The following is a 25089-nucleotide window of genomic DNA, read 5'->3' on the forward strand; positions in this document are numbered from 1 at the left end:
GAATGCAGGTAAGTGCACAAATATCAAAAGCTCAAGAGTAAGTACTGAAGTTAATTTTTCTGCTTTAAAAAAAAAAATACCAGTATAGTAAGTTGATAGGAGTAGTCAACGAAATATTGCAGCTTTTCCAAGCGCCATGACAGACCACTCAAATACGTAAACTTTGACTTTATAATAATAACGTAAACTCTTTCTTCAAACAAACTTTTATTTCTTTTATCAAATTATTACAGATGTGCCTTCTAATTTTTATTTATATATCAATAAAATTTCAGATTTAACCGAAAGGCATTTTACATTAAAACATTAACAAAAGAAAACTTGAAAGAAAGTAGGCAAGAGCCTATATATCAACAGTATAGTCACAGCTTTTGTTACGTAAGACTGAGGACAACTCGGGATAAACACCAGTCAGAATGATCAGCTCGAGATTCGAACCCAGAATTTCGATTGCGAAGCGCAAAAGCAACTACTCACACTTGCTTTCTATAACATACAAAATATAATACATACTAAAATATATTTTACACTTGTTCCACTGCAAATAATGTATTATTCATATTTGGTTGTAAATATCATACAATATATGTACGAGGGCCAGTCAATAAGCTCCCGGAATGTTCTAGTTTTGGCATTTGTGATGCAAGCACAATGAATCTTGTACACTTCGGTCCTTAGGTTGCCTAATTATTAATTTGACAAGCATGAGCAGGTCATAACAGGGAGTGTACGAGGAATGTAACTGAACGAAGGAGTGTATGGTGCAAATTGGGGAAATTTTGCTTCAGAGACTTTGATAGCCTTAAAAACAGTTGAGCACCATCGGATGTTTGGCTCTTCCTAAAGCTAAAAATGGAGCTTTTCCGTTTCGTCAACGTAGAAGAGATCAAAATGAACGCAACGGCTGAATTTCTGAAGATACTAAGAGAGGACTTTCGTCGGTGTTTCCACCAAGCCTTAAAAACAGTTTAGCACCATCGGATGTTTGGATCTTCCCAAAGCTAAAAATGGACCTTTTCCGTTTTTGCCAACGTAAAAGAGATCAAAATGAACGCGACTGCTGAACTTAGAAAGATACCAAAAGAGGCCTTTCGTCGTTGTTTCCACCAATCACAGGAGCAGTGATACAAATGTGCGTGTGTTCCGAAGGTGCCAACTTTGTAGGCGATTACTTAAATGTGGACTTATATTGTGGTAATAAAGAGCTACAACAGAATTCCGGGATCTTTTTGATTGCCCCGCGTATATTGACTCCAGTTAATATACTTTTCCTTCTTTAAATCTCTTAGCATAACCAGAGGCTGCACAAAAAGCATTTTAAAAAATCAATCAGTGTTGATATGTAACGCCACACTAGCACAGTCTTACCAAACAGCAACATAGGTTCAAAAGGCGACGCGACCGCAGCGCCAGTTGTGGCTCTAGTGAGAAGTGTAAACAATTCAATATACGAAATTTGCTTTCATCACATAACAATCGGAACATTCGTGAAGTTCATTATGTTTCTACATTACTACTATTGTCTTCCGAAGAAACATGAAGTCGTCATTACAAAGCTGAAATAGCAGGTATTGAGAAGAAAGAAAAAATAATAATAATAATAAACCAGTAGATCCTTAGCAGTTATTTTTTTAGTACCATAGAAGAAAATGTAGAGAACATGTTTGCTTATTTACAATTCATACAATAGAACCACATAGTTGCTTTCTCACTTAAACATTTGGCCCCTTTTAATACTTCAAGCCTCTAGAAAGAACTTAGACTAGACACTGAAATCAGATGACGGAACTTCAGCGCATTGTAACAAAGAGCCAGTTACAGGATACCTTGATCAGTTAAGTTTGAACCACCCTTCTTTAATCCGTTTCAGTATTTCTTACATTGCAACAACGTGTACCTGCTGGATGGTAAATATTAACTTCTAGCTTGAGCCCAGGAACCAGCATTCACACTATCTATAATCATCTTCATCATCATCATCTATTAGCGGCGTACACTGAAAGATATTAGAAAAAAAGAATTTTAGGAAAACCAAAAAATGGATCAAAATATTGCGATTTTGGCCAATAATTAGTTTTTGGATCAGGGGCCACTAAATTATTGAACGGCCTCTAAATCGAGTTTTCGTATTTTCTACGGAATAAGCACATCATACTGAGTTAAGTGATAGTTTGGGTTTGGTTACACTATATGTAGTTCTCCAGACATAAGGCCTACAAGAAAAAATTTGATTTATATATTTTGGAACTTTTCATCCGAATATTGACGAAGAGATACAGAGTTTGACAATTGATAAAACTGACATTGTACATGATAGAGATGTCAAAACCAAACGAAATGCGAAGGCTCAATCGGCCTCAAACTAAGGAAATGAATGTGACCACAAGTACTATAAGTAGATAAGTACAGTGGTGGAAGTGAGACGGTATGCAGTGGTATGCCATACCGCCTCTGGTTTTTCAGTGATCAAGACATACCGTCAGTGGAGTATAGATGCTAAATATCTTTAATAAATCCATTTTTATACACAGTAATTGACGAATAGCTTGGCACGTAAAAGATGTTATTTCTTATGTAGAAATAATTTCTAAGTTGACAACACCGATATTTTTGTTGTCTTTTTCCTATATATCCTCAAAGAAATTCATCTAGTTTATATTTTGATGTCCATACTGAATTGCTTCTTTCTTGTGTATGTGTGTGTCTTCTTGTCTTAATGCATATAAATCTCCGTGTTTTGAGCATGGGCGGATTTAGGGGTTGTCTGCTGTAGGAGGCGGATCTTCCGGGGATTTGGAATATTCCTGAGTCGAGTGAGGGGTCCGGGAATTTTCCCGCAGGAAATTGTTAAGATAAAAACTCGGTTTTGAGCATTTTCGTGCGTAATTCTCTCTAATACAACATAAGGGGATATCTTTCTTTTTCAGAAAGTTGTTGGCTGGGGATCAAAGTCTCTCCATGTCTTCCTCCCCTCCTCCCATAACTACAGAGAAACTCTCCAATGATTTTCAGTCATTATGTAAATAGAAATGCAATCTTTTAGCCAACATACCCTCACTGTATTTCAACATTTAGATAGCCGGTATGTAGAATCAAAATCGCATTCTCTTCGAAAATATCTGCTTTTTTAATCTTTAGATAATACTAAATCAAACAAACGTGAATTTTCTGCGTGACAACCTTATTTCAAGCCAAAAAATTCCCTCGTCACGGTTATGAGAATATATCCTTTAAAAGAAAGCAGGATGGCTATTTATATATATGTAACAAGACTACATTTAGTAAGTTATATAACTTATTCATTATTTACATCAAGAGATGTATAAAACAATAAAAATTATCTACTCCAACGGCAAATCGGTGATGAGACTTGTGAAAAAAACAAATAGTTTCTCAAAGGAAGAATATGTATTATATAAGTGAAAAAGTTCTACCCGTTTCTGTTGTGCAGAAGCAAAAACAAAACAAAAAGTATCTCACCAGAATTGTATATAATTACCATCATTATCGATGCCACCTTTTTGGTGTGAGATGAATTCCGTGCCGATTAAAGTTTCACACATTTGAATTTGAAGAGTTCACGGAAGCCAATTTTCCCAGCCTCACAAAGATTTTTCTCAGTGAATGAGTTCTGCAATACGCGAAACAGGCGATAAGTCTGTAGGTGCCAAGTCAAAGAGTAGGATGGGAGGAATAAAACCCTCCCAGCCAAAGTCTGTGAATTTCTGCCACAGGGGATCTAGCTTTATCATGTTAAATGGTAACTCCTTCAAATACTGACAATTCCTGGCCCCTCTGATTGCTATGTTCCGTGCAGCCTGTCCAGGTATTGAGAATAAGTCGTGTTATGGTTTGGTTACGTTTCAAACCTCCCAGTGTATTATTCCATTTACATACTACTACACACTAAGTAATAGATTTTTGAGATGAAGTTCTGGTTTGGACCTCGATTCAGAAACACGAGACAAAGTCCTTCGACGCTTCACGTAACGGTATATATGTTCAAGAAATGATCACTTTGAACCGGGAAAGCAAGGAAACACGCATTGACTCATTCTTCTCATAGATTTCCACTCAGCTGATGTGGAATCCAAAGATCGAACTTTGCTGGATTTCGAGTCTTCTTTCGACTTGTCCAGGTGTACCTGAAAGGTTTCCAATAATTCCTCTGTAGTTGGATTCGGACATTTCGTATGGGCTTGGTCAAGATCCTTTGCAGAAAACCCTGATGGGAATCCAAACCGTGGGTAATCTTGACATAAATTATGTCTTCGCCCTTGAATTTTTGAAACCATCTACAACACGTGCTATCATCAAATGCGTCTTTAATACGAATATGCTTAATGTTGCAGCAAGGTGCAGCTATAGTACTGCCTTTATCGAACTCAAACAGTAAATAGTGTCTGATGTGTTGCTTATTTCTCATCTCTATTTTACCAGGACGATTATCTTTACATGTACAAACCACTAGTTCTCACTCACTCTCTGCTCCTGCTCTAATTACCTCGATAACTTAATCACCGATACAAGACTTACAGACATCTGTGCAACCACTACGCCTTTCACCAGCGACCTATCACAAACGGGTAGAAATTTTGCACTTTTACTTTTCCAAATAATAGAAGTACTTACGAAATATTCCACAAAACATATATGGTTATCTTCTGTCTTGATCATGTACTGAAAACATAATAGCCCTCTGTCGTCAGTGCGGATGGAGACTTTTTGAGAAATTGCCAATGGTTTAATAGTTGGTTTAAAACTGTTGAACGGGTACCTGTTGACATTTTAAAATAAATATCTTAACTAGTGCGGAAGGGTCACATTTTTAAATCAATGTTCGTTACTGGCCTTGTTTTTCGAGTTCCATATAAAATCTACATGAATCAACTTCACAAATAGAAAGACACGTTTTCACATCGTTTTATATGTCCACAAGAATACACACCCCAATACAGACAAGTGAAATTCGGTTAAGGAATGGGACAGCACTATAAACAACTTATTAGAAAAAATAAATAAATAGAACTATAATTTTTAATTTCAATAAAATCCACATATAAATTCTACATCTCTATGAATTTAATTATGGTTACAGGCAGTGACGATGCCAGCTTTGCTTTGGGTGGCGGGACTAGTGGCGGGGCATACATTTTTGGAGGGGTTATTTTATATATATATATATATATATATATATATATATATATATATTGAAAAAGATAGTTTTATGTTATTTGAGTTACATTAGCAGTCTGCCTCTGGAGGGCGCCCTTCCTCTGGCGTTTCACTGGTTACAGGGCTTTAGCCAATAATGAAAAAAAATTTCAATTTAGAAGGTACAACAAAAACTTATATTTTCCATTTAAAGTTTATGTTTATAATTAGCGAAACAATTAGTGCTGTGCAAATTATTCTGTAACTATCTCTGCAATTTAAACTATTATTGGATTTACCCTACTTAAAAATGAATCCTTTGTAATATTAGTATTTTAAGCAAGTACAGTATCTTTTCTTAACTTGTAACTTACCAATGCTGCAAAATAGCTAAAGTTCATTTCAAAATATAAAATCCTTTTAACATACAGTCCCCTTAAGGAATCTACTCTTCCATTGAGAAGATAACTGAAGGATGTTACCAAATCATCAACTACGAATAGCTTTTCGAATTTTCGTACTTCATTCAGTGTTAAGGAAGTGCAGTCAGGTGAATTTCGCAAATGTCTCCTGGTTGAGCAGGACGTTTTGTTTTGAAATGAACTATATTTGAAATTGTAATGAATAAATTTCAAAAGTTGATACAAACTTATTATTTGCTGAGCAAAACAATATATTTACTTTTAAAAACTAAATACTTGTGACAGTTCCGCCAACTATTTGGCTTCATCAGACACTATGATATACACGAGTAAGATACAAGATTGTACAGTTCACAGCAAAAAAAACCTGCAACATGAGCATGTAAGTTTATTGTGAAACTACGCCTAACAGCGCAGGGAATCAATATAACGTCTAAGTGGCACGAGTCACGCCAGGATAAACTTCGGTGTCCTCCCCTGCGCACTTATTTTGGAGCAAAAGACTTCGTCATTTCACAATAAACTTACATGCTCATGTTGCAGGTTTTTTGCTGCGGATTGTACATTACATTGTATATCATAGTGTCTGATGAAGCCAAAATGTTAGTTGGCGAAACGGTCACAAGTATTTAGTTTTTAAAAGTAAATATATTGTTTTGCTCAGCAAATAATAAGTTTGTATTTAATTACGTACAAAGCAAAGCTTATACTTATGGAAAATATTCAAAATTTGGAATACGAAAAACAAAGTCGGTAACATTTTAAAGCATATTTACAAATTAATATTCCTCCTAAAACGAAAATCTTGCAAGTATTGAGCCTTTTACGCACAATTATGTCCCAAATCTCAGGGTATATGACTCGCAGCGAGTCAGACCTAACGTCATTTTAATTGAAACTACTAGATGTGTAAAAAAAAAAAAAAAAAAAAAAAAGTTGGAATTCTTATAATGAGACGTAATGTATTGCACTGTGAAGATGAGTGACCTTTTCGCAAAACAGCTCTGTATTTTACAATTTTATTTCGATAAAGCCACAAATGCTGCAGAGGACCGTGAAGAAATTTGTTTTGTTTATGGGCAAGGTACATTATCAAAAGCCACAGCCAAAATATAGTTCGTTCGCTTTCGATATCCAAGATATTCTTCGCAGGGGGCGACCAATCAAAGTGTGGACGATATTCTGGCAAACATCGATCAAGACAGGCATTTAAGCAGTCATGACATCGCCAATGACCGAAAGATCCATCACCAAACACTGTTAAATCACTTGCAGAAAGGTGGTACAGAAAGAAGCTCAACGTTTGGGTACCACATGATGTGTCTCAAAAACATTTACCTGATCGAATTTCTATCTGGGAACTTATGAAACGTGACGAACTCAAGCAATTTCTGAAGCCATTAATCACGAGTGATAAAAAAATGGATAACGTATAATAACGTTCGAAAAAGATCGTGGTCGAAGCGAGGCCTGACGCTCAGGAAGGCTATGCTGTGCATTTGGTGGGATGGACCGGGCACAGTACATCACGAACTGCTGCCGCCGGGCAGAACGATAGACTCAAACCTTTGCCGTCGACAATTAACGCAGTGCATCTAGTATGTCAAACGAAACAAGACAGAAATGGTGTCGTATACCACGCTGACAACGCCAGACCGCATAGAATTTTTAACGACCCGTCAGAAACTGCGAGAACTTGGCTAAGAGATTTTAATGCTTGAAAACGGCACCATCAGACTATCATTTGTTTCAATCTCTGCAGAACTTTCTAAATGGTGTTAAATTAGTTTCCAAAGCGGCGTGTGAAAACCACGTGTCACAATCTTTTGACCAGAAACCACAGAAGTTCTATAGAGGCTAGATCAGTGGTTCTCAACCTTTTTTGGCTGACGGCACACTTTACTCAACGTCAAGGATATTGCGACACATTTGTTTCATATTTTTATTATAAATAATAATAATTATTATTATCTATTATAATAGTGAAAAACCAATTAGTTTTTATAATGACTCTATACAGTACTGAGTATCATTGCTAACGCTGGAGGTGTTGATTGCTACAGTCTGTCTCCATTTTAACTTATTATTATTAAATTCTTCGTGATTTTTAAATTCTACAATTTCGCAACACACCTTACGGAAGTGCGAGACACTCGGCACATTGGTTGAGAACCACTGGGCTAGATTATGATGATGATGTTAGAAAAATATCAGATCATCCAACATAATGGTGCATATATGGTTTCATAATGTTATATTCAAATCACAATAAATGTATTATCAGCTTTGACTTCTAAAGCCTCTATACTTTTCAGACAACTTAACAGTAACATTTTTGGAAAGACCTCATAACTACATGATTGATGTAAGCGTTGATAAGCAATATGTTAGACACGAAATTTAAGAAAGAAACAAAAATAGATCTTACCTAGATTTGACAGTTTTGCTGCACATAAACGACTCGATCATATCACTGTCTTTTGGAATGTCAATCTGTAAAATGAAAAGAACTTTTAACATTCGCGGTAGACATTATCTTACTTCTTAACTAAATTAAATTACATATATTTCGAAATTAAAACGTAATATTGTGTAATACGTTTAGTACGAAATATAATTTATACTATTACTTTGGGACATGTGGCTCAGTAGTAGATCGCTCACTTCATGTGTGGGAGGTCTCTGGTTCGATTCCAAACCATGTGAGTTTATAGAGGATAACATTGTGTCCGTGGGTTTTCTTGGAGTTCTCCCTTTTCCCGACAGGCTTCATATTCATCCTCACGGCTTGGGGTTGATATCAGCTATGGGCAAGGAAATCAATTCACTCTCAGTTTCTGAAAAAGAAAGAAAAAAAACTGCTGCTTGGGGTCCCTGGTTCGATCCCAGCTCACGCCAAGTGAATTTTGTAGTGGACAGACACCGCGCGCGTGGGTTTCCTCGCGGTTCTCCTGTTCCCCCACTTTCTTCATTCCGACATTTTCATTCATTTCTCGTCATCACCGTCTCCTTTAGTTTAGCCGACATAACCGTAACTCAGACATTTCATTTAAAAACAAAAAGTAATAATAATAATAATAATTTCAAAAAATGAAATTTTTCAGTTTAACGTCCTACAGTTATGGTCTTTAAGCTAAGGAGAACGAATGATGATGAAAAAATTAGTGGAATGAGAATGTGGGAAGAAACAGGAATATCCCGAAAAAACCCTCGGCCACAAATTTAGTTGGCAGAGATCCAACCAAGGACCCAACTCACCAGAGGAAAGCGCTCTACCATTCAGTCCTCTGTATGAATGTTTCCAGTAACAACGTCAACGATAACTTAAGAGTCTTCATCCCGGCGAAATTAAAATACCGCTAATTTTATAGTAATTATGTGATATCTTCAAATAGATAAAAGATAATTGAAATATGGAACAAGACCGCCCTAGACAACATTATTTTGCGTGAGGTACCGTTATCATAAGTCACCTAGTGGCTTTTTGTTTTCAGCTGTTTAGAAACGCGAAAATAAATGCCGATTTTCAAAATGGCTCGAAATCGAAAGCAGATAAGTGAGTCGTGATAACGGTTGCTCATGTAAAATGATATTGTCTAGGGCGCTCTTGTTCCACATTTCGATTATCTTTTATCTATTTGAAGATATCACATAATTACTGTAAAATTAGCGTTATTTTAATTTCGCCGGGAGGAGGCCTCTTAAAAGAAAAAAATCACGTATTTTCATATAAAATTGTACGTGCTTTGCCTACTTTAACGATTTGCAGTGCGCTCTACTGCTTTGGCTTGGTATGAGAAAGGGGGACTAATTTTAACCCCATTTTTTTAACATTTGTAAATATCCTTCGATTTTCATGGGACATGGCGTGAGTTTCTTAAAGTTAGAGATGAATTCCCTTACTACATTTGCAATAAAATAAATGAAACACTCGCTTGTAATGTGCAAGGTAGCCCCTTTTACACATCTAGTGGTATTGAATGAAACTTAGAAAAAGTCTTCACAATAACTCAGAGGTTCTTCCTGAAAAATACAATTTAATATGGATAGTTCTGCTCTTTTTCGCAAAATACTGAACAAATTCAAATATAATTGTGTATTAGTAAATATAATCAGATATTTATTCCAATAGTAGAACGCAACACCCTTACATCCATCCAGAGTACACTTTTAATATTACATGATACACAGCTGTTAGAAGACTACTATATTTGGATTGGGCTCCCTAAGAGATGCTTCTTGTTCCACCACGAATTTCACATGATTTTGGTGCTGGAAACACGTTAAACCTACAGAAAAAAAAAAAAAAACTGCACAATGGAATACAGCATTCCAAATCTTCCTACAGCCTTCTGAATTTCATTAGTTGAAAATAGAGCTACACGTTCTTTGAAATCAACATTATAATAGAAACGGATTGACAAAGGCAAAGTTCGTGTTTCTTCAGATTTGTTCGATCTTTTCAAATAAGCTCTACTGTCTCACTTTCAGTTCCGAATCTTTAAGTTTTACGTCCCACGGTTATGCCGTTCAGGCTAAACAAGACGATGATTATGAGAAATGAATGAAATGATGGAATGAAGAAAGTGAGAGGAAACGGCAGAACCCTGAGAAAACTCGCGCACACGGTGTTTTTGTCCACCACAAAGCTCACTTGGCGCAAGCTGAGATCGAAGCAAGAACCCCATGCACCAGAGGTGAACGTTTTCCACGGAGCCACCGTAAGTAAACCCATCTTCAGTTCCGATCTAACGCATTTGGTATCCGTACGATCTCATGAAGTAATATTCAAATGGCAGGAGCTTTCACTCAGAAAATGAGGTTAATACATAAGCTTTATATTGCAACTTATTATATTATATCCGAAGAGTAAATATTGAGTAATTCTGTATTTAATTATCTTAAACTTACGAAATTCATTTTAGGCGATCAAAGACGTTAAAAGAAAAACAAAAATTTCAGTGAAAAACGTGCAGTGACGTAATTCATACTAATATAACTACAATTTCGGTCAACTTAAAAATGAACGACAAAAAGAAAGAATATTAAGCGCATCTAAGCAAAAGGCGACACGAATAAACAGTTTCTTTGTCTTTTTTTTTAACTCACTCGTCTTTTAGCGCCCGTATTCTCACAACCGTACGTGGAAACTGTTAACTTAAGAACTTTGGCTTCACACAAAAATTACAATTTACCAAATAAAATCCACCTTTTTTTTTATATATATATATATAATTTCACCTTCAGTGGCCCCGTATAGCATAGTCACTAACGCTCTCGCCTTCGGTGCAAGCTGTCCCGGGTTCGATTCCCGGTGGGGACACTCGGTCGAAAAAGTGTGAAAAGCTTCTTCAGGCCAGCCATCCTGGGGTTTCCTCATTCACACCAGTGCAAATGCTGGGATGATACCTAACTTATATGTCCCAGGCTGCTTCCTTTCTTTGAATAGTGTGCTCGCCGAGAGACGTCATGACGGGCTAAATGGTCTTAGATGTCGAAAGCCCAGAAATCTAAATCCTAAATAATTTCACCTTCGAACAGAAATAAAGGACTTTTTAAAAAAGGTGGGTTACAGGAGTTTCTGAATAAGAATGTATATTCGTTCCGCAGATTGATAGATGATTTTTGTGTAATTATAAGAATTTAAATCCGATTTAAACCACTCACTGAGCAAAACAATTCGTTTATTGTAAAAAATTATTAACGTGTAACAGTTTCACCAATTATCCACTTGGCTCCATCAGACACTATAAATACACAGTGACAGATATACAAAGACAGAGAAACAATCTCTGAATGCTGATTGGCTACCATGGGCTACTACAACCAATCCCCTTTCATATTCTGGCTTTGTGATTGAAGAAGATTGGCTGTATATGGTAGCCAATCAGCATTCAGAGATTGTTTCTCTGTCTTTGTATATCTGTCACTGTGTATTTATAGTGTTTGATGGAGCCAAGTGGATAATTGGTGAAACTGTTACACTTTTTTTTTTTAATTATTATTATTATACAAAAACGTATTGTTTTGCTCAGCGAGTAATTTAGATTGGATTCAAGTCTATTAAAAGCAAAGCTTGTGTAATGAAACAAAATATAAGTAGTGTATATTGAAAAATAATGAACGAACTGTGGAAGTTTCCAGGAACATGTCCAATTTATATAAAAATTTAGGAAAGGATATAAATAATAATTTTGGAATCAGATTAAATGAGGCAAGACTAGATAGTGATACCCAAAATAAAAGAATGGTTACAACGTTAACATAAAAACTCAATAACAAATTATTGTTTTAAGCCGGCTTCTACGCATTCTTGCCTCAATTACAATAGCATGATGTACATGAAAATAAAAAAAATAAAATAAAGTCTTTCCGTTTTACGTCGAACGATTATACCATGTAGGCTAAAAGAGACGCTGATGATGAGAATGAATAAAATGCTGGAATGAAGAAAGCGGGCCACGCACATGGTGTTTATCCACCACAAAACCCATTTGGCGTGAGCTGGAATCGAACCAGGGACCCCACGCACAGGAGGCGAATGCTCTACCACTGACCATCCGCAGCCCCCAACGTGATGTAAATGGATATTACGTTAGACATTCTTTATCTGCAACAAAAATTTTGTTTCTTTACCTGTTTAGAAATTCTGAATTCGATGTAAACTACTCTCGCGTCTGAGAAACGTCAACGACTATTACCTGACTATTTCCAGCCACCCCAAACGTTGAAATCCGAAAGTAAGGTGCATCTGGAGACAGAAGAATCTCAATTGTTTCACTAGAAATGTCTACTTCTGTGAAAACTTCCTTCAAACATTCAGATCTCACAATTATTTTATTTATCACGTTGTCATCGGAGAAGTTGAAGTCAAGAATTTCTTCCGGTTCTTGAGTTTTAATACTGCAATCTGTTAAAACGCCGCTCTCTTCCAAGCTGAAACATACGAAAACAAAGGATATATGTGGTATGTGATACACGTTTAATATTTGATATTTTCAATATATAAATCTAGATGTTTATTGAAAGAAAAATTACAATAATCATAATTCAAATTACATAAAAGTATATTGGAAATTCCAAACATTCTTTACTTGGTATTAATAAAGATAAGAGCAATCACTTTACGAAACAAATGAATAACTTACCAGATACATAGTAATTGCATACATACAGAGGCTCCGACACACACACACACACACAAACAAACAATCAAAGACATCGAACAAAGTAATTATTACTTTTAGTAAGAATGTATCCTCCGCGCAATATTACAAAATTATCTTCATACTTTCTTTCGACGTTATCCACTCTACAAGGACTTACAGAAGTATCAAAGGGTATCCATAACCTGCATAGCACATTTTGAGAGCTGGTGTCACGCCTGGAAGATGAGAATTTCCAAAAATATTCAGACACTCAAGAAGTACATTTAGATTTATTCTGAACCGAATACTTTCTTGGGTGATGGTGAACTCCTGCAAGAAAAGAAAAGGTTATTAAAATGGATTCTCAAGTATATCCATAATTATTTAATTAAACACCAACCAAGCTTAATACTTCTAATTAGTAGCATAATTTCTAATTTCTGAAGTTCCATCTAAAATATCTAAGCATTCAAAATACGTTTAAAAAATAAACTGCTATTAACATAAATACTTGAAAATTTGTTTGAAGACTGTAATTGACCTATTTTTAATACTAATTTTCAAAGGAGAAACTATACGACGCCTGTCGGAGAGGTATCCAACCATGATCCCGTAAAAACAATACACTCATTCGTATTGACATTTTCTTCGTCCTAATCCCCTTCAAAATAGTTTCCTTCTGGTAGCCTTTTTACCGCACCGAGTTTGATATCCTTTCTACTGAGGGAAACAAGCCTGGAATCCCTCATCGGAAAGTGATGCGGAAGAAGCCGTCGCGTTGCACTAGATCTCCTTTATGCGGAAGGGAGTTGCTTTGTGGTACCCTTTTGATTTGTCGGAAGAAGCAAAAGTTCCACGAGGCTATACTTGGAGAGTAGGGAACTTGATGAAACATCGAAATTTTGTCCTATGGTGAAAAGGACAACCACATGAGCTGCATGAATGGAATCATTATCCTGTTGCAGTCTTCAACGCTTTGAAGTCCACAGATCTGGTCATTTCGGACAAAGAAGGTCACGCAGACGACGAAAGAGAAGTCCTTTGTATTTGTACGTCCTTCCTGTACGTATTCATGTAGCACTTTTCCTCGGCAATCGAAGGACACAATGAAATTGGCACGGCCGGATTTAGCATTTTGGCGCCCCTAGGCCCAATCATTTTTTCCACCCCCTAGTCTGGTTAAAGTTACTTTCCTAAAAACCTTTATTAAAAAATTATATCAGGCATATATGTTAATTGCTTAAACACTACTCCACGATACAATTTTATCATTGCAAGTTTCTTGAGGAATTTACTTGGTTCTGGGCTTAACAAAATACCGTTACTGTATTAACAAAAGATTGGTGAACTTTACCAACAATTATTTGTCCCAATGAACTTCAAAATCAGAATGCTTTATTAGCCTGATTTTTTAAATCAATTCAAAAAATATGTTAAGTTATGGCTATTTATTTTTATTTCTAGATATTTCTTTATTTTTTTCTCGGCCGTGCGCCCCCTGGGAGCTTGCGTTCATAGGCCCGGGCCTACCGGGCCTATTGGGAAATCCGGCCCTGAACATTGGTTTGATTTTGCTACGCACCTGGCGATCTTCTTTGAGTCTTCACGAGCTTTGTCAGACCTTGGGGCGAAGTCAGATGTATCCACGGAATCTATTGTGATTTCGTTTTTACGTCCTATCCGTACACCCAGCGCTACCATTGTAGCCGCGCCGAGACCACAGTACAGTACCCAACATAACCACTCCTCTACAACAGAAGATACAAATGAAAGTACGTCACCTGCAAGCTAAAGATATCATGGAGTTCTCTTCCATGACGCAACATTTGACCAACTTACGCCACGTAATTTTCCCAAAAGTGAAGAGGATCGGATACTTTTTTGACCGGCCTCGTAACAATTACTTAATTGATTGTATTTTTATTAGGTTAAGGAATACCCCGGTTCACACCTGATGGAACTCCGGACGCGTATGGTCTTGTGTGTGTGCGTCGCATGTGTGCTTTTGTGTTCGTGGTCTCCGGTTTTTGGGTGTACCTCATTGCGTCATGGACGATAAGTGAAGAGGAGTGTCTCAGAGATAGTGAACTTAGTGACCGCTTCAGTCGATCTCGGCCGAAATGACGGTCCCAGCCTGGGTGTGCGGGCGGAAGGACACAACGGACCAGGATCCACACTAAGTGCTCTGAGTGGGTCCTGGACCTCATGTCAGCACATACAGGACTGTGATATGGCATGGACACGAAACTGAGAACACTCACAGAATACTTCATGAATAACTATTAAATTTAGGTCATATAAGAGTGAAAGTTATTAGTGAAGTGAAATGTTTGTGTAAATGTGTTCCGTGACCACAGGAGAGAACCAATCATACAGTGAAAAACCATAGTGATCTGTTTTGTTGTGAAAAGTGAAGAGGAGTGCAGTTTGATAAATAACCATACAGCATACGGGAGAGGAACCATTGTCATACGGTGAAAACCGAAGAAAGAAGATGAAGCAACACATTATTAAATAAAACTTAACTAAATAATATAACAATTTAAATAATTAATAAAGAAATATAAAATTAATTAAACAATATCATTAAACACTCATGTGGAATAACAAGAGGGAAAAAAGGATAAATAGTAACCTAACTAATAAATGTATTAATACATGATAATAAATAATATAATAAACCATTAAACAAGAATAGGAAACCATAATTGCAATTTAAAAAAAAAAATAGAAACTAGGTAACTAAAAACATAATAAGACTACAATCTTTAAAAAAAAAATCTTAATAATTAAGAAAAGAAATCAATCAGTAGGAATTAAATGATTAAGAACTACAGGGAAATAAAATATAAAAATAAACAAATAACAGCAAAATAGAAGAGTAGATTAGTTAGATAATATAGTTGGATAAGTAGATAAGAATTAATAACAATAGAATGTATTATTTAAGTATTTTATATCGTATTCCATACTATTACAGTTGTTAGATCAGGAATTGAAATACTAAGTAGTATAGTTCAGGATAGGTGCGGATAGATTTAAGATGAGTAGCACTTTGCAAGAAAATTGTTGTAATTTTTTTCTTCATAGTTTATTCTTGTTTGTTCTTTGTTTTTTGTTTGTTTTGTTCTTGTGCTGTGGTTCTTTTGTTCTTTCTTTTCACCTTTTTTCTTTCAAATATGGATACCCAATAAAGATAAGAAAACAAAAAAATGGCAATGATGATAACCCGTTCCGGTCAAAAGTTTCAGATGCCGGATCTGAAAGACGGGCCTGAGCCAAAAACCACCTTGCAGGCATGGTGCCGTTTCGACGCGGAGTTACAATCAGATAATGGTCCTGTTGTGATGTTGTCACACGTGGACGACCTCCACCGGACCTACGCTGACATTTCCTGTATCAATAAACTGTTACCACGACCTAAAAAAGATACTTTTTATAACATTATAGCTTGTGCTACTGCTGTGCTGTCTGTCATCTTGTTCCAAGCGCTTGATGATACCACTCTTGGTGAACGCGTCCAAATGAAGTCTCTGTGTCATATTCCTCCTGTCTATTGTCACATTCAACTACGCAATACCTTTCACTCACTATAACAGACCTACACAGAATGAGCGCATTTCGGTTCGAAGCTCTACTGCTAGATTTCTTCCCATAAAGACCCAGGTTGACCCTGCCACACCCAGTTCAATGGGCCTCACAAGCAATACGTGCCTTCCGCCACACTTTCCGTGTTCACGACACTTCTCAGCCCTTACATGCAATTTCTCGCATTATGTTTACATTTTTGACAGCAGTACAATTATGTTCCCAAGAAAAAAGTGAAACAAAACTTCAAATTTTGGAATAATTTAGTTCTTTGGTTAGGCTATATAAGTTTTCTTCTATTTATTTCACTCACTAGAGTAAAATAGTACGATGTAATGGGTCATGCTATAATACAACCTTTCGCACTAACTTAATAATTCACCGGTTAGACCCTCTATGATCACTAGCATTATTGCATTATTACTTGCATTTGGAAACCTCTAGATTTACTTCTACCACATATTAAACCTTATTCATATTTCGAGTTATTTTAATTCTCTTACTTGAAATATATCTGCCTGAATAAATGCGCTTGCTTGCATTGTTTTGGAGTCTTCCACTGTGATCTGCAAACCATTGTCACTTCCGACACACAGTGCGGTCTGAAGAAAGAAAGAAAATTATGAAGTTAGTTTTTTTTTTTTTTTTAATAATATTTACTTTAAGATAAAATACTGTGTAATTAGTGTTGAATATTACTTTAAAAAATATATGTAAACATATCAGTATTATATTATTTATTTTCAATAAAGAGAAAATGTAATACAATCAGGATAGTGTAAATCTGGGTTTCTCAACCTGGGGATTGTAACCCCTAGAGGGTCGCGAAGGCAGATAAAAAAAATTACAAATACGAGGCGCATGTCAAAAAAAAAAAAAAGGTTGATATTTTTTTACGCGTGTTTAACAACACTGATGAAATAGTGCATGCCCTAGTATTCTGTGCTTGCAACAGAGATAGAATCGTACGAGTGGAGTTGCGTACATCCAAGTAGGGTGAAGTAGCAGTAAGGTGAAATGGTTGCTGTAATACACGATCCCACCAAATGTGAAGTGAGATCTGTTATAGACTTCTGAACGTCAAAGGACACAATGCAGCTGACATCCACTGGAAATTGTGTGCCATGTACGGACCAACAATAATGCAAAAAGGAAAGAGTAGGCAATGGTGCAGAAAGAGTAGTCAAATGTTCATGATAATGAGCGTAGCGGAAGGCCTATATTCATACGGACGATCTGGTGGAATACGCTAGCAACAAAGTCCAATCCAATCGCCAGGTTACAATAATTGAACTCGCCAAAGAATTTCCAGAAGTGTCTGCAAAAGCAATACCTCAAACTGCAACTGACAAGCTGGGTTGTTATAAACTGTGCGAGTTGGGCGCCAAAAACGCTGACAGAGGTCATAAAGAGCTGCAAGTGATTTTTTGGTCCGCTGGGGAGATGATGGGCTGAATTATTTTCTCTCATAGTAACAGGGGATGAAACCTGGATATCGTACGCCACTTGGGAGTATAAACAGCAGTCAATGAAATGGCAGAACTCTGGTTCTCCTACAGCGAAAAACTTCAAGCACACAACCAGTTTACAAAATCATGGTAACCATGTTTGGGTCCAAATGGGTGTGATTCATGTGGAATTCTTCGAACTAGGACGAAGAATTACGTCAGATGGTATTGCCAAACACTGACTAATATATGTGACATGCCACCCAAAATCGGCGGAAAGGAATGCTACGCTCTGGAATTATTCTGGTCTATGATAACGCCCGACAAACACACAAACATACATATATACTGTATCACTGAATATTTTACAGCGTTCAACTTAGCCTTGGCATAGGTTGAAGACCACATTAAATATAATTTATGATGATGGAAGGAAACTCGTAGTTTCATGTAAATTACTTCTGCAGTTTTTTTTTTTTTTTTTCGCTCACCTGTGTTGTGAGGCTGTAGAGCTCGAACTTAGCTTACACCAAGAAAACAAATAGAATTGTAGTTTAGAGATCAAAAGATATTTTAAAGGATTTTAATATTATTTCCTCGTCATCTTATCATTTTCAGTAGTTCCAAAGAAAACTTTAAGACTTAACGTTACATTTAATTGCACTTCATGTCTTTTTTCTTATTCTTCCGTTAGAATTATTTCGTAAAAAAACAATGGTAACGAGAGCGCACACCTGTGCAGCGGGAAGAGAACGAATCTGCTAGTCATATAATGATTACTGCGGATGGCAAAAGAAATCAACGTGATAACCAAGCTCGGGAATCGAACTTGGAATCTGTTCAGCGCCCGTGCATTGACAGCTTCGCTAATGTTAATTTGAATATATACAAAGCTTACACAAATGCTGTTTTTCCCGCAAATTGTGATGCGATTCAAACAAAACGAAGTTTTGTTCCAACAGTGCATTAAGACGACTCATTAACAGACACATAAATTCACATTCAAAATTAAACTCTATTAAAACTCAGATATTTCATTATTGTACCTCTCGCAAAATACACCCCAAAATTAGAATCTAGAATTAATAAATAGTAGAAATAATCGCATACATGAACAATATATATATGATCGTATTGTTTAGACAACTCAAAGATTTCGATAGGAGCTATTCAATCATCCCCATTACAGTCTCAACCTTGGCCCCAGCGATTTCTTTCTTTTTCTTCACCTGAAAAGGCTGCTTGCATTCAAGTGTTCCAATGAAAGTGAAGTGCTCAAGACATCAGCTCTGGGCTGGCTGAACTCTCAGGCGGCAGATTTTTACACAGAGGGTATACGAAAGTTTGTGCAACGTTATTAGAAATGTATGAAGATTCATCGTGACTGTGTCGAAAAATATCAAAGGTATTGTATAAGGATCACAATAAATTTCTTTTCGTATCAATTTTTTTTTCATGGACCTTATAATTAGGATCTAGAATTGAATAGTATATTTTTAAAGATTATTTTGAATATGTTATTTTCATTCTTATTTTCAAAGACAGCAAAGAATATTAAACAACATTTTAAGCAAATAAAGAATCGTTCAAAAATAATTAAAATCTGGTGAGAAATAAATAATAATAATAATAATAAAAAAGCTTATTACAAACCGCAAATTACTTAAAAGGGAGTAACTAGCAAGATGAGGTGGTAAGGGTGAAACAGGTTGAAAAAGGCTGATGTAATTAAACCAATAATTTTTCAAACATTTTTGCATCGTGAAAGAAAACCAAAAATAAGTCTACGTAGATACAGCTTCACAAAATCATTCACAGGGTTCCTACTGATCTGGAGAAATCAATTTCCCTGACTTTCCCAATCTTTGGCAGGAAATTCCCTGACTTGCATGGCAGGGGTCGGATGACGTTGGCATATAAATAAGGAATAAATAACGGTAAATATTTATATACGGGAACATTTATTGCTTAGTGACAAATAATAATCAACTGTTCATACGTACATTCCACGTATCTCCCCTAAAAAATCTCAGCAACGTCCCATACTGTAATCATTAAGCTGAAATTGATGTGCAATTGAAGGGGTAATTTGGATAAGGGAGTATCGACCTATTTCCGGTAAAATGAGATATACATATTTTCTGCAAGTTTGAGCATGTCCGTATATGTCTAGGTGGTGTTAAGGTAATATCTCTTCTCCGTAGCGAACGCCTGTCTCCAAAAATAGTGTGCGAATACGTTGGTTAATTGGATAAGGGCGTTTGTTTTTCTGCTCTCCTGAAAAATTGAAGAATTGCTAGTTACGCCCTTATCCAAATTTACCCCTCAATTAATGTTAGAAAAAATATATTTTATAAAATTTCTCTTACTTTCCCTGATTTCCAGTCTTTTTTCCTGTGCTTCCCTGCCTGTACTATTTTCCCTGAGTTTTCCCTCACTTCTCTAACTAACAGGAACTCTGATTCACTGTCCTAAATCAATCAGGGTGACAAACTACTATAGTTAATTCATTTCTTCGGCCTAACGTGCTTATCAGTAAACTGAAATAAAATACTCGAGAACACGAAAAACGGTGAGAATCTCAACGCAAGGTTTCATCAATTACAAATCACAATAAGAAAAGTAATAAAGGTACAAACGAAGTCACTTGAAAGACTACTGGAAATGTGTAAATTATTAATACAGGAAAAGATAATTAATAGGTACAGTATGTAGTTCGTTAAACAAATGTAATTTTCTGAAAGAATGTTCTAAGAACAGCAATAACTATTTGTCAAAACATATACAACTAAATAAATAAAAGAATGTTTCTGAGTTAACACAATTTTAATAACGGGTGGCATTTAGTATCTCTCCCAAATCCATCGACGGCCGCGGAATGGTACTATCACTTATAACTTACTAAGCCGTAGTAAAAGACCGCGTTTTTATGCATATACCTACTATTGCTGATGCACCTACTCCCTATACTGGACCCATACTCTCGCTACTGCTCGAACTCCACTGCTGCGCTCCTGCCCTGACTTAGTTACATGGCATCCATGCATTTTAGTGGCCACCTAGCACAAGTTGGTTTGTGTTCTATGCATACGTCCACACTGTATTTATACTCATCACTATTACAAGTAATTTGATGGAGAAACTAAATAATACAATCTTGACAGTTATTTACATGATGAATTGAGGAAATACTCGATTATATACTAGACCAAATCCTATAACGGTGCGAACTTAATAATTTGGTTTAACGTACTTTTTAGCAGTGAGGCTACATGAGGCAACGGCTTAATGTGGATTACGAAACACAAGAGCTCCCGCCGCGAATCGAACCCGGATTTTCCTTCCCGAAGACGCGTGCGCTAATCATACTGCCAGGAGAGAGTTCGGAAATTCAGTGATAAACTAAGTGACAGAAATGCACGAATGGATCAGGAATCGAGACCGAGTTTCCTGCTTACGTGTAAATACGTTAACTACCATCGTCCTCGTTCACTCCGTGAACAGCCATATTCTACCACTCTTGAAGTCAGTACTCAGTCTTTCAGACCACATGGCCTATACCACAACTCCTTTTCGTACTTGGACAAAACAACATAGTATTATTAACATATAACAAATAGAAGAAAGAATTGCTTCCATATAACACCAATTCGGATATACAGATAGAACGTATAGGTTTTCACGGAACGGAGTAATTAACGGATCGGTAAGGTTAAGTTGATTTTGAATTTAATGCCCCTTTTAGCAGCGAGGCTATATGAGACGGGACCTACTGATTAACGTGGAATTCGACTCACACGAGATCCAGCCACGAATAGAACCCAGGCCTTCTATGCAAAAGGCGCGTATGAGATTGGTAAGAGGAAAACGTGGGTTCAATTCACCATCCAGTCCATTTTTTCGCTCTCTGTAGGTATATAACAGAATTCGTGCAGAACAGAATTTAGTTTCTCCCCCAAATCACTTGTGAGCACTCGTGCTGATATGGTAAAGATTACGGTTCGTTGTTTGTAATTCTGATGAGTATAAATACAGTGAGGACATATGGCATAAAACACGAATCAACTTGTACTACTTGGCCACTAAAAAGCTATCTAACTGAGTCATGGCAGGATCACAGCAGACGGGCCCAAACGATAGCGACGGGGTGCGTCCGTAGGGAACAAGCGACACAGCAATGGTGGAAATGAAATGTTCGAATCTTACGTCCCACGTTTATGCCGCCTAGACTAAAGGAGATGGTGATGATGAGAAATGAAGAAAGTGGGAAGAAAGAGAACCCCGAGGAAACCCACGAACACGGTGTTTGTCCACCACAAAGTTCAGATAGCGTGAGCTGGGATTGAACCCGGACCTCATGCGCCAGAGGTGAACGCTCTACCGCTGAACCACCGCGGCCCATCAGCGATAGTGGGTATCGCAGTATCAGCTCCGGAGTTGTCGATGGATTTGGGGAGATTCTAAACTTCATCCTTTTATTTTTAACTTCAGAGTTCATATTCTATTTGTGCATTTACTTCTCTCTTATTTATTGGCACGTTTGCAATGGCTCAATAGATTCTGAGTTACAAATTTTCTTTTTCGTAAAATTTCCTTCCTAATGCCTGAAAAGTTCGTATTCATAACTACAATTTTATTGAGTTTATATTCGTACAAGAAAATTGTTATGGTGACACATAATGCACTGTTTGACCAGAGGGGGTTAAAGCATGTAAGCAAGAAAGTTTCTATATACAAGTTGCCATTACTTATATAGTACTTCTGTTTTGTAAACTTGTCAGCTACATATAGTCTGGGTAAACTCGAGCAGACGGTTCTACCGAAAACAAAACTTATAGGTAAAATACGATGTAAAACCCTTTTCGTAAAAGAAGAGTGTCAATATAAGTAATTTCTCTCATTGGACATCATATTGAAGTACATTTCGAATGGTAGTGAACGTATTCTAAGTGTAACTATTTACTAAAGCGGAAGAATACAAGACTGCGAAGAAGGTGCAAATAAATGGCGGGAATGTTCTGTTCGTGATAGCAATGGACGTTTGCGATGGATATAATGCAAACATACGATTTTATTACAAAGAATTGTGTGAAAAAGAGCGTCATCTTATAAAGTTTGTGCAGCGTCATGGTATGTTGAAAGTAAAATCAATCGTGTGAAATGTGAAAAAGAAATAAAGATTCAGAACAGCCAAATTTCTCCTCGTAGCGGCCATTTGTACCCGGGAAAGCAGTGAAACCATTTTTAAGGTAAAAATTAGGTGTTGGTGTAATTTTAGCGCACCACATTTTGGAAGATTTACAGGTGAAATTGAACATTTTGTATCAAAAGATATATACATAAGGAACATATTTCTGCAAAATTTTCTACAAATACACCTCTATTTTAGGTTTACAAGCGTCGGATTACTAGTGTAAAATCATTATAAGTGTTTTACGGTGGATAAAATTAGTGAGTGCATATGAAAGATGACTCACTGTCCCCATTTACATACATATCCACCATCACTGACGCGCCTGCTCCTTTCGGGCGCAACCCCAGGCTCCTGCGTGACCCACAACCTTCGCCCAACGCTGACTCGGTTACATAGCATTCGTGCTTTTTAGTGTCCACCTAGCACATGTTGGTTTGTGCCTTTGTAGTTCTTATACCGTACATCCGGAAACCGTATTTATACGCGAATCGAAAAAAAAAAAAATGTAATTTTTCAACAATTATCTCTAGTGCCTCCCTTCAATTTTATTTATGCTAAGTCGGGAATTTTCAAGTCGAACAGCGCAAATCTATTGAGACAATAAAAAGTAAATCAGTGAAAGAATTACAATTTTTCAACAATTAACTTATCTCTAGTGGTACGCCAAAACTACACCTGCACAAAAAATTATTACGATCATTTAAGTGTTTATAATGTAAAATATATTTGGGACATTTTATGTATTTTTCCACTACCATCGTTTATGCGTACGCCACCCATCGCTGACGTGCCTGCTCTCTACGGACGCACCCCTTCGCTTCGATCGGGCCCCCCTGCTGCGCAACTTGCTTGATTCGGTTACATAAAATTCCTGCTTTTTAATGGCCAACTAGCACAATTTGGTTCGTGAATTATGCACTAGCTCTTCATTTAGTGCATGTTCTGCAAAAGGAGACCGGAAAATGCAATAAATGTGTGAAAATTTGGTAGAACCGTCTGCTCGAGTAATTCCTATAGTATTTCTATACGGAAGCTTAGATACAAAACATCCTCACATTATATAGATTGTACTAATATTATTCTGTATATATTTTTCTGCAAAGTTGCAAGTGAAAATTAAATTCATTGCGCAACATTTCAATTGTTTTAAAAAAATTTCGTTTTGTTGCCTACATACTCTCAATCTGCACCGAAATTTATTCGTACAATATTAACAATAGAATGGCAATGTAAATATTTGGATTGTAGACTTACCTCCTTGAAATTTATTGCTTTCAGTAAGTTAGAAATATTTTTAGCATTATCAATTTTTGCGATAAGTATGTAGTTCTCTTTAGGTTCTCTATGACTTGATAATTCCATATCCTTAATGGAATTCAAAACCCATATGAATCAATTTTAATTTATATCGTACCGCTCAAAAAAGTACTCTTGCACTTTAAGACCTCGAACACAACCAATTCAATTGCACGTCAACTCGAACCAATCGACCTGTGAGATGAAAATACAAACTTATACCGGCAATCAGAATTAAAAATATCTAAACTCAGTTCTTAATTAATTCGAAGTAATAATACCAAGAACATAATACGTTTTAGCAAATCACAATTTGAAACTTATTATTTTTAATTAGTTATAAGTTTGACATGTAAATATAGTTAATCGAATGCCTTATCAAGTCCAATCACAGATCGATTTTAGCCTTATCAGGTTCAATCGATTTTAGCCTTGCACTTTTCATTTTGAACCGCGATGCGATAGGCAAATGTTACCTCTAATGTTACCAGGTACAAAGGCAAAAATCTTGTTACAGTAGAGCGTCGATTATCCGAAGTAATTGGGGGATATGGGTGTTCGGAAAACTGGTTTCTTCGGATAATCGAACTGTACTTCCATGCGCAAAAAATATTGCGCGTATACTGTAACTCACAATTTTTCGCAATTATTCCATTTTCCATATGTTTATTGGTAAAATTCAGTTATTAGTACGTGGAGATAATAGAAAGCAATCCATCTAAGGAGATATTTCCAAAAAATATAATAAAATAAAAATATAAGCAAAAAACAAAATTATGTTCGGTTTTGTGTATACTGGCAATAATGTTTTCGAGGGAATTTTTGGAGTAGCACAGCAC

At 36.5% G+C, this 25089-nt stretch overlaps 1 protein-coding gene across 1 annotated transcript; it reads right to left on the reverse strand.

Moving 5' to 3' along the window:
• Window positions 1-1011: 1011 nt before the first annotated feature.
• Window positions 1012-24666, reverse strand: Rad1 (Radiation insensitive 1). Its single transcript, XM_081768000.1, has 7 exons — window positions 24209-24666; window positions 16816-16914; window positions 12903-13054; window positions 12278-12512; window positions 8005-8069; window positions 4633-4777; window positions 1012-1996 (listed from the first exon to the last, which is right to left on the reverse strand). The coding sequence occupies exons 1-7, from the start codon at window positions 24314-24316 to the stop codon at window positions 1952-1954; spliced, it is 849 nt and encodes a 282-aa protein (XP_081624126.1). The 5' UTR covers window positions 24317-24666; the 3' UTR covers window positions 1012-1951.
• Between the last annotated feature and the right edge of the window lie 423 nt (window positions 24667-25089).

The sequence above is a fragment of the Thermobia domestica genome, chromosome 8 (genome assembly GCF_964235325.1).
Source record: "Thermobia domestica chromosome 8, izTheDome1.hap1.1, whole genome shotgun sequence".
NCBI classification, from domain to species: domain Eukaryota; kingdom Metazoa; phylum Arthropoda; class Insecta; order Zygentoma; family Lepismatidae; genus Thermobia; species Thermobia domestica.

Coding starts and splice junctions, on each gene's coding strand:
- Rad1 (XM_081768000.1), bottom strand. CDS start 24,316: ATGGAATTATCAAGTCATAGAGAACCTAAAGAGAACTACATACTTATC. Junction 16,915..24,208: donor AAGCAATAAATTTCAAGGAG/GTAAGTCTACAA, acceptor TTCTTTCTTCAG/ACCGCACTGTGTGTCGGAAG. Junction 13,055..16,815: donor TTCAGGCAGATATATTTCAA/GTAAGAGAATTA, acceptor CTTTTCTTGCAG/GAGTTCACCATCACCCAAGA.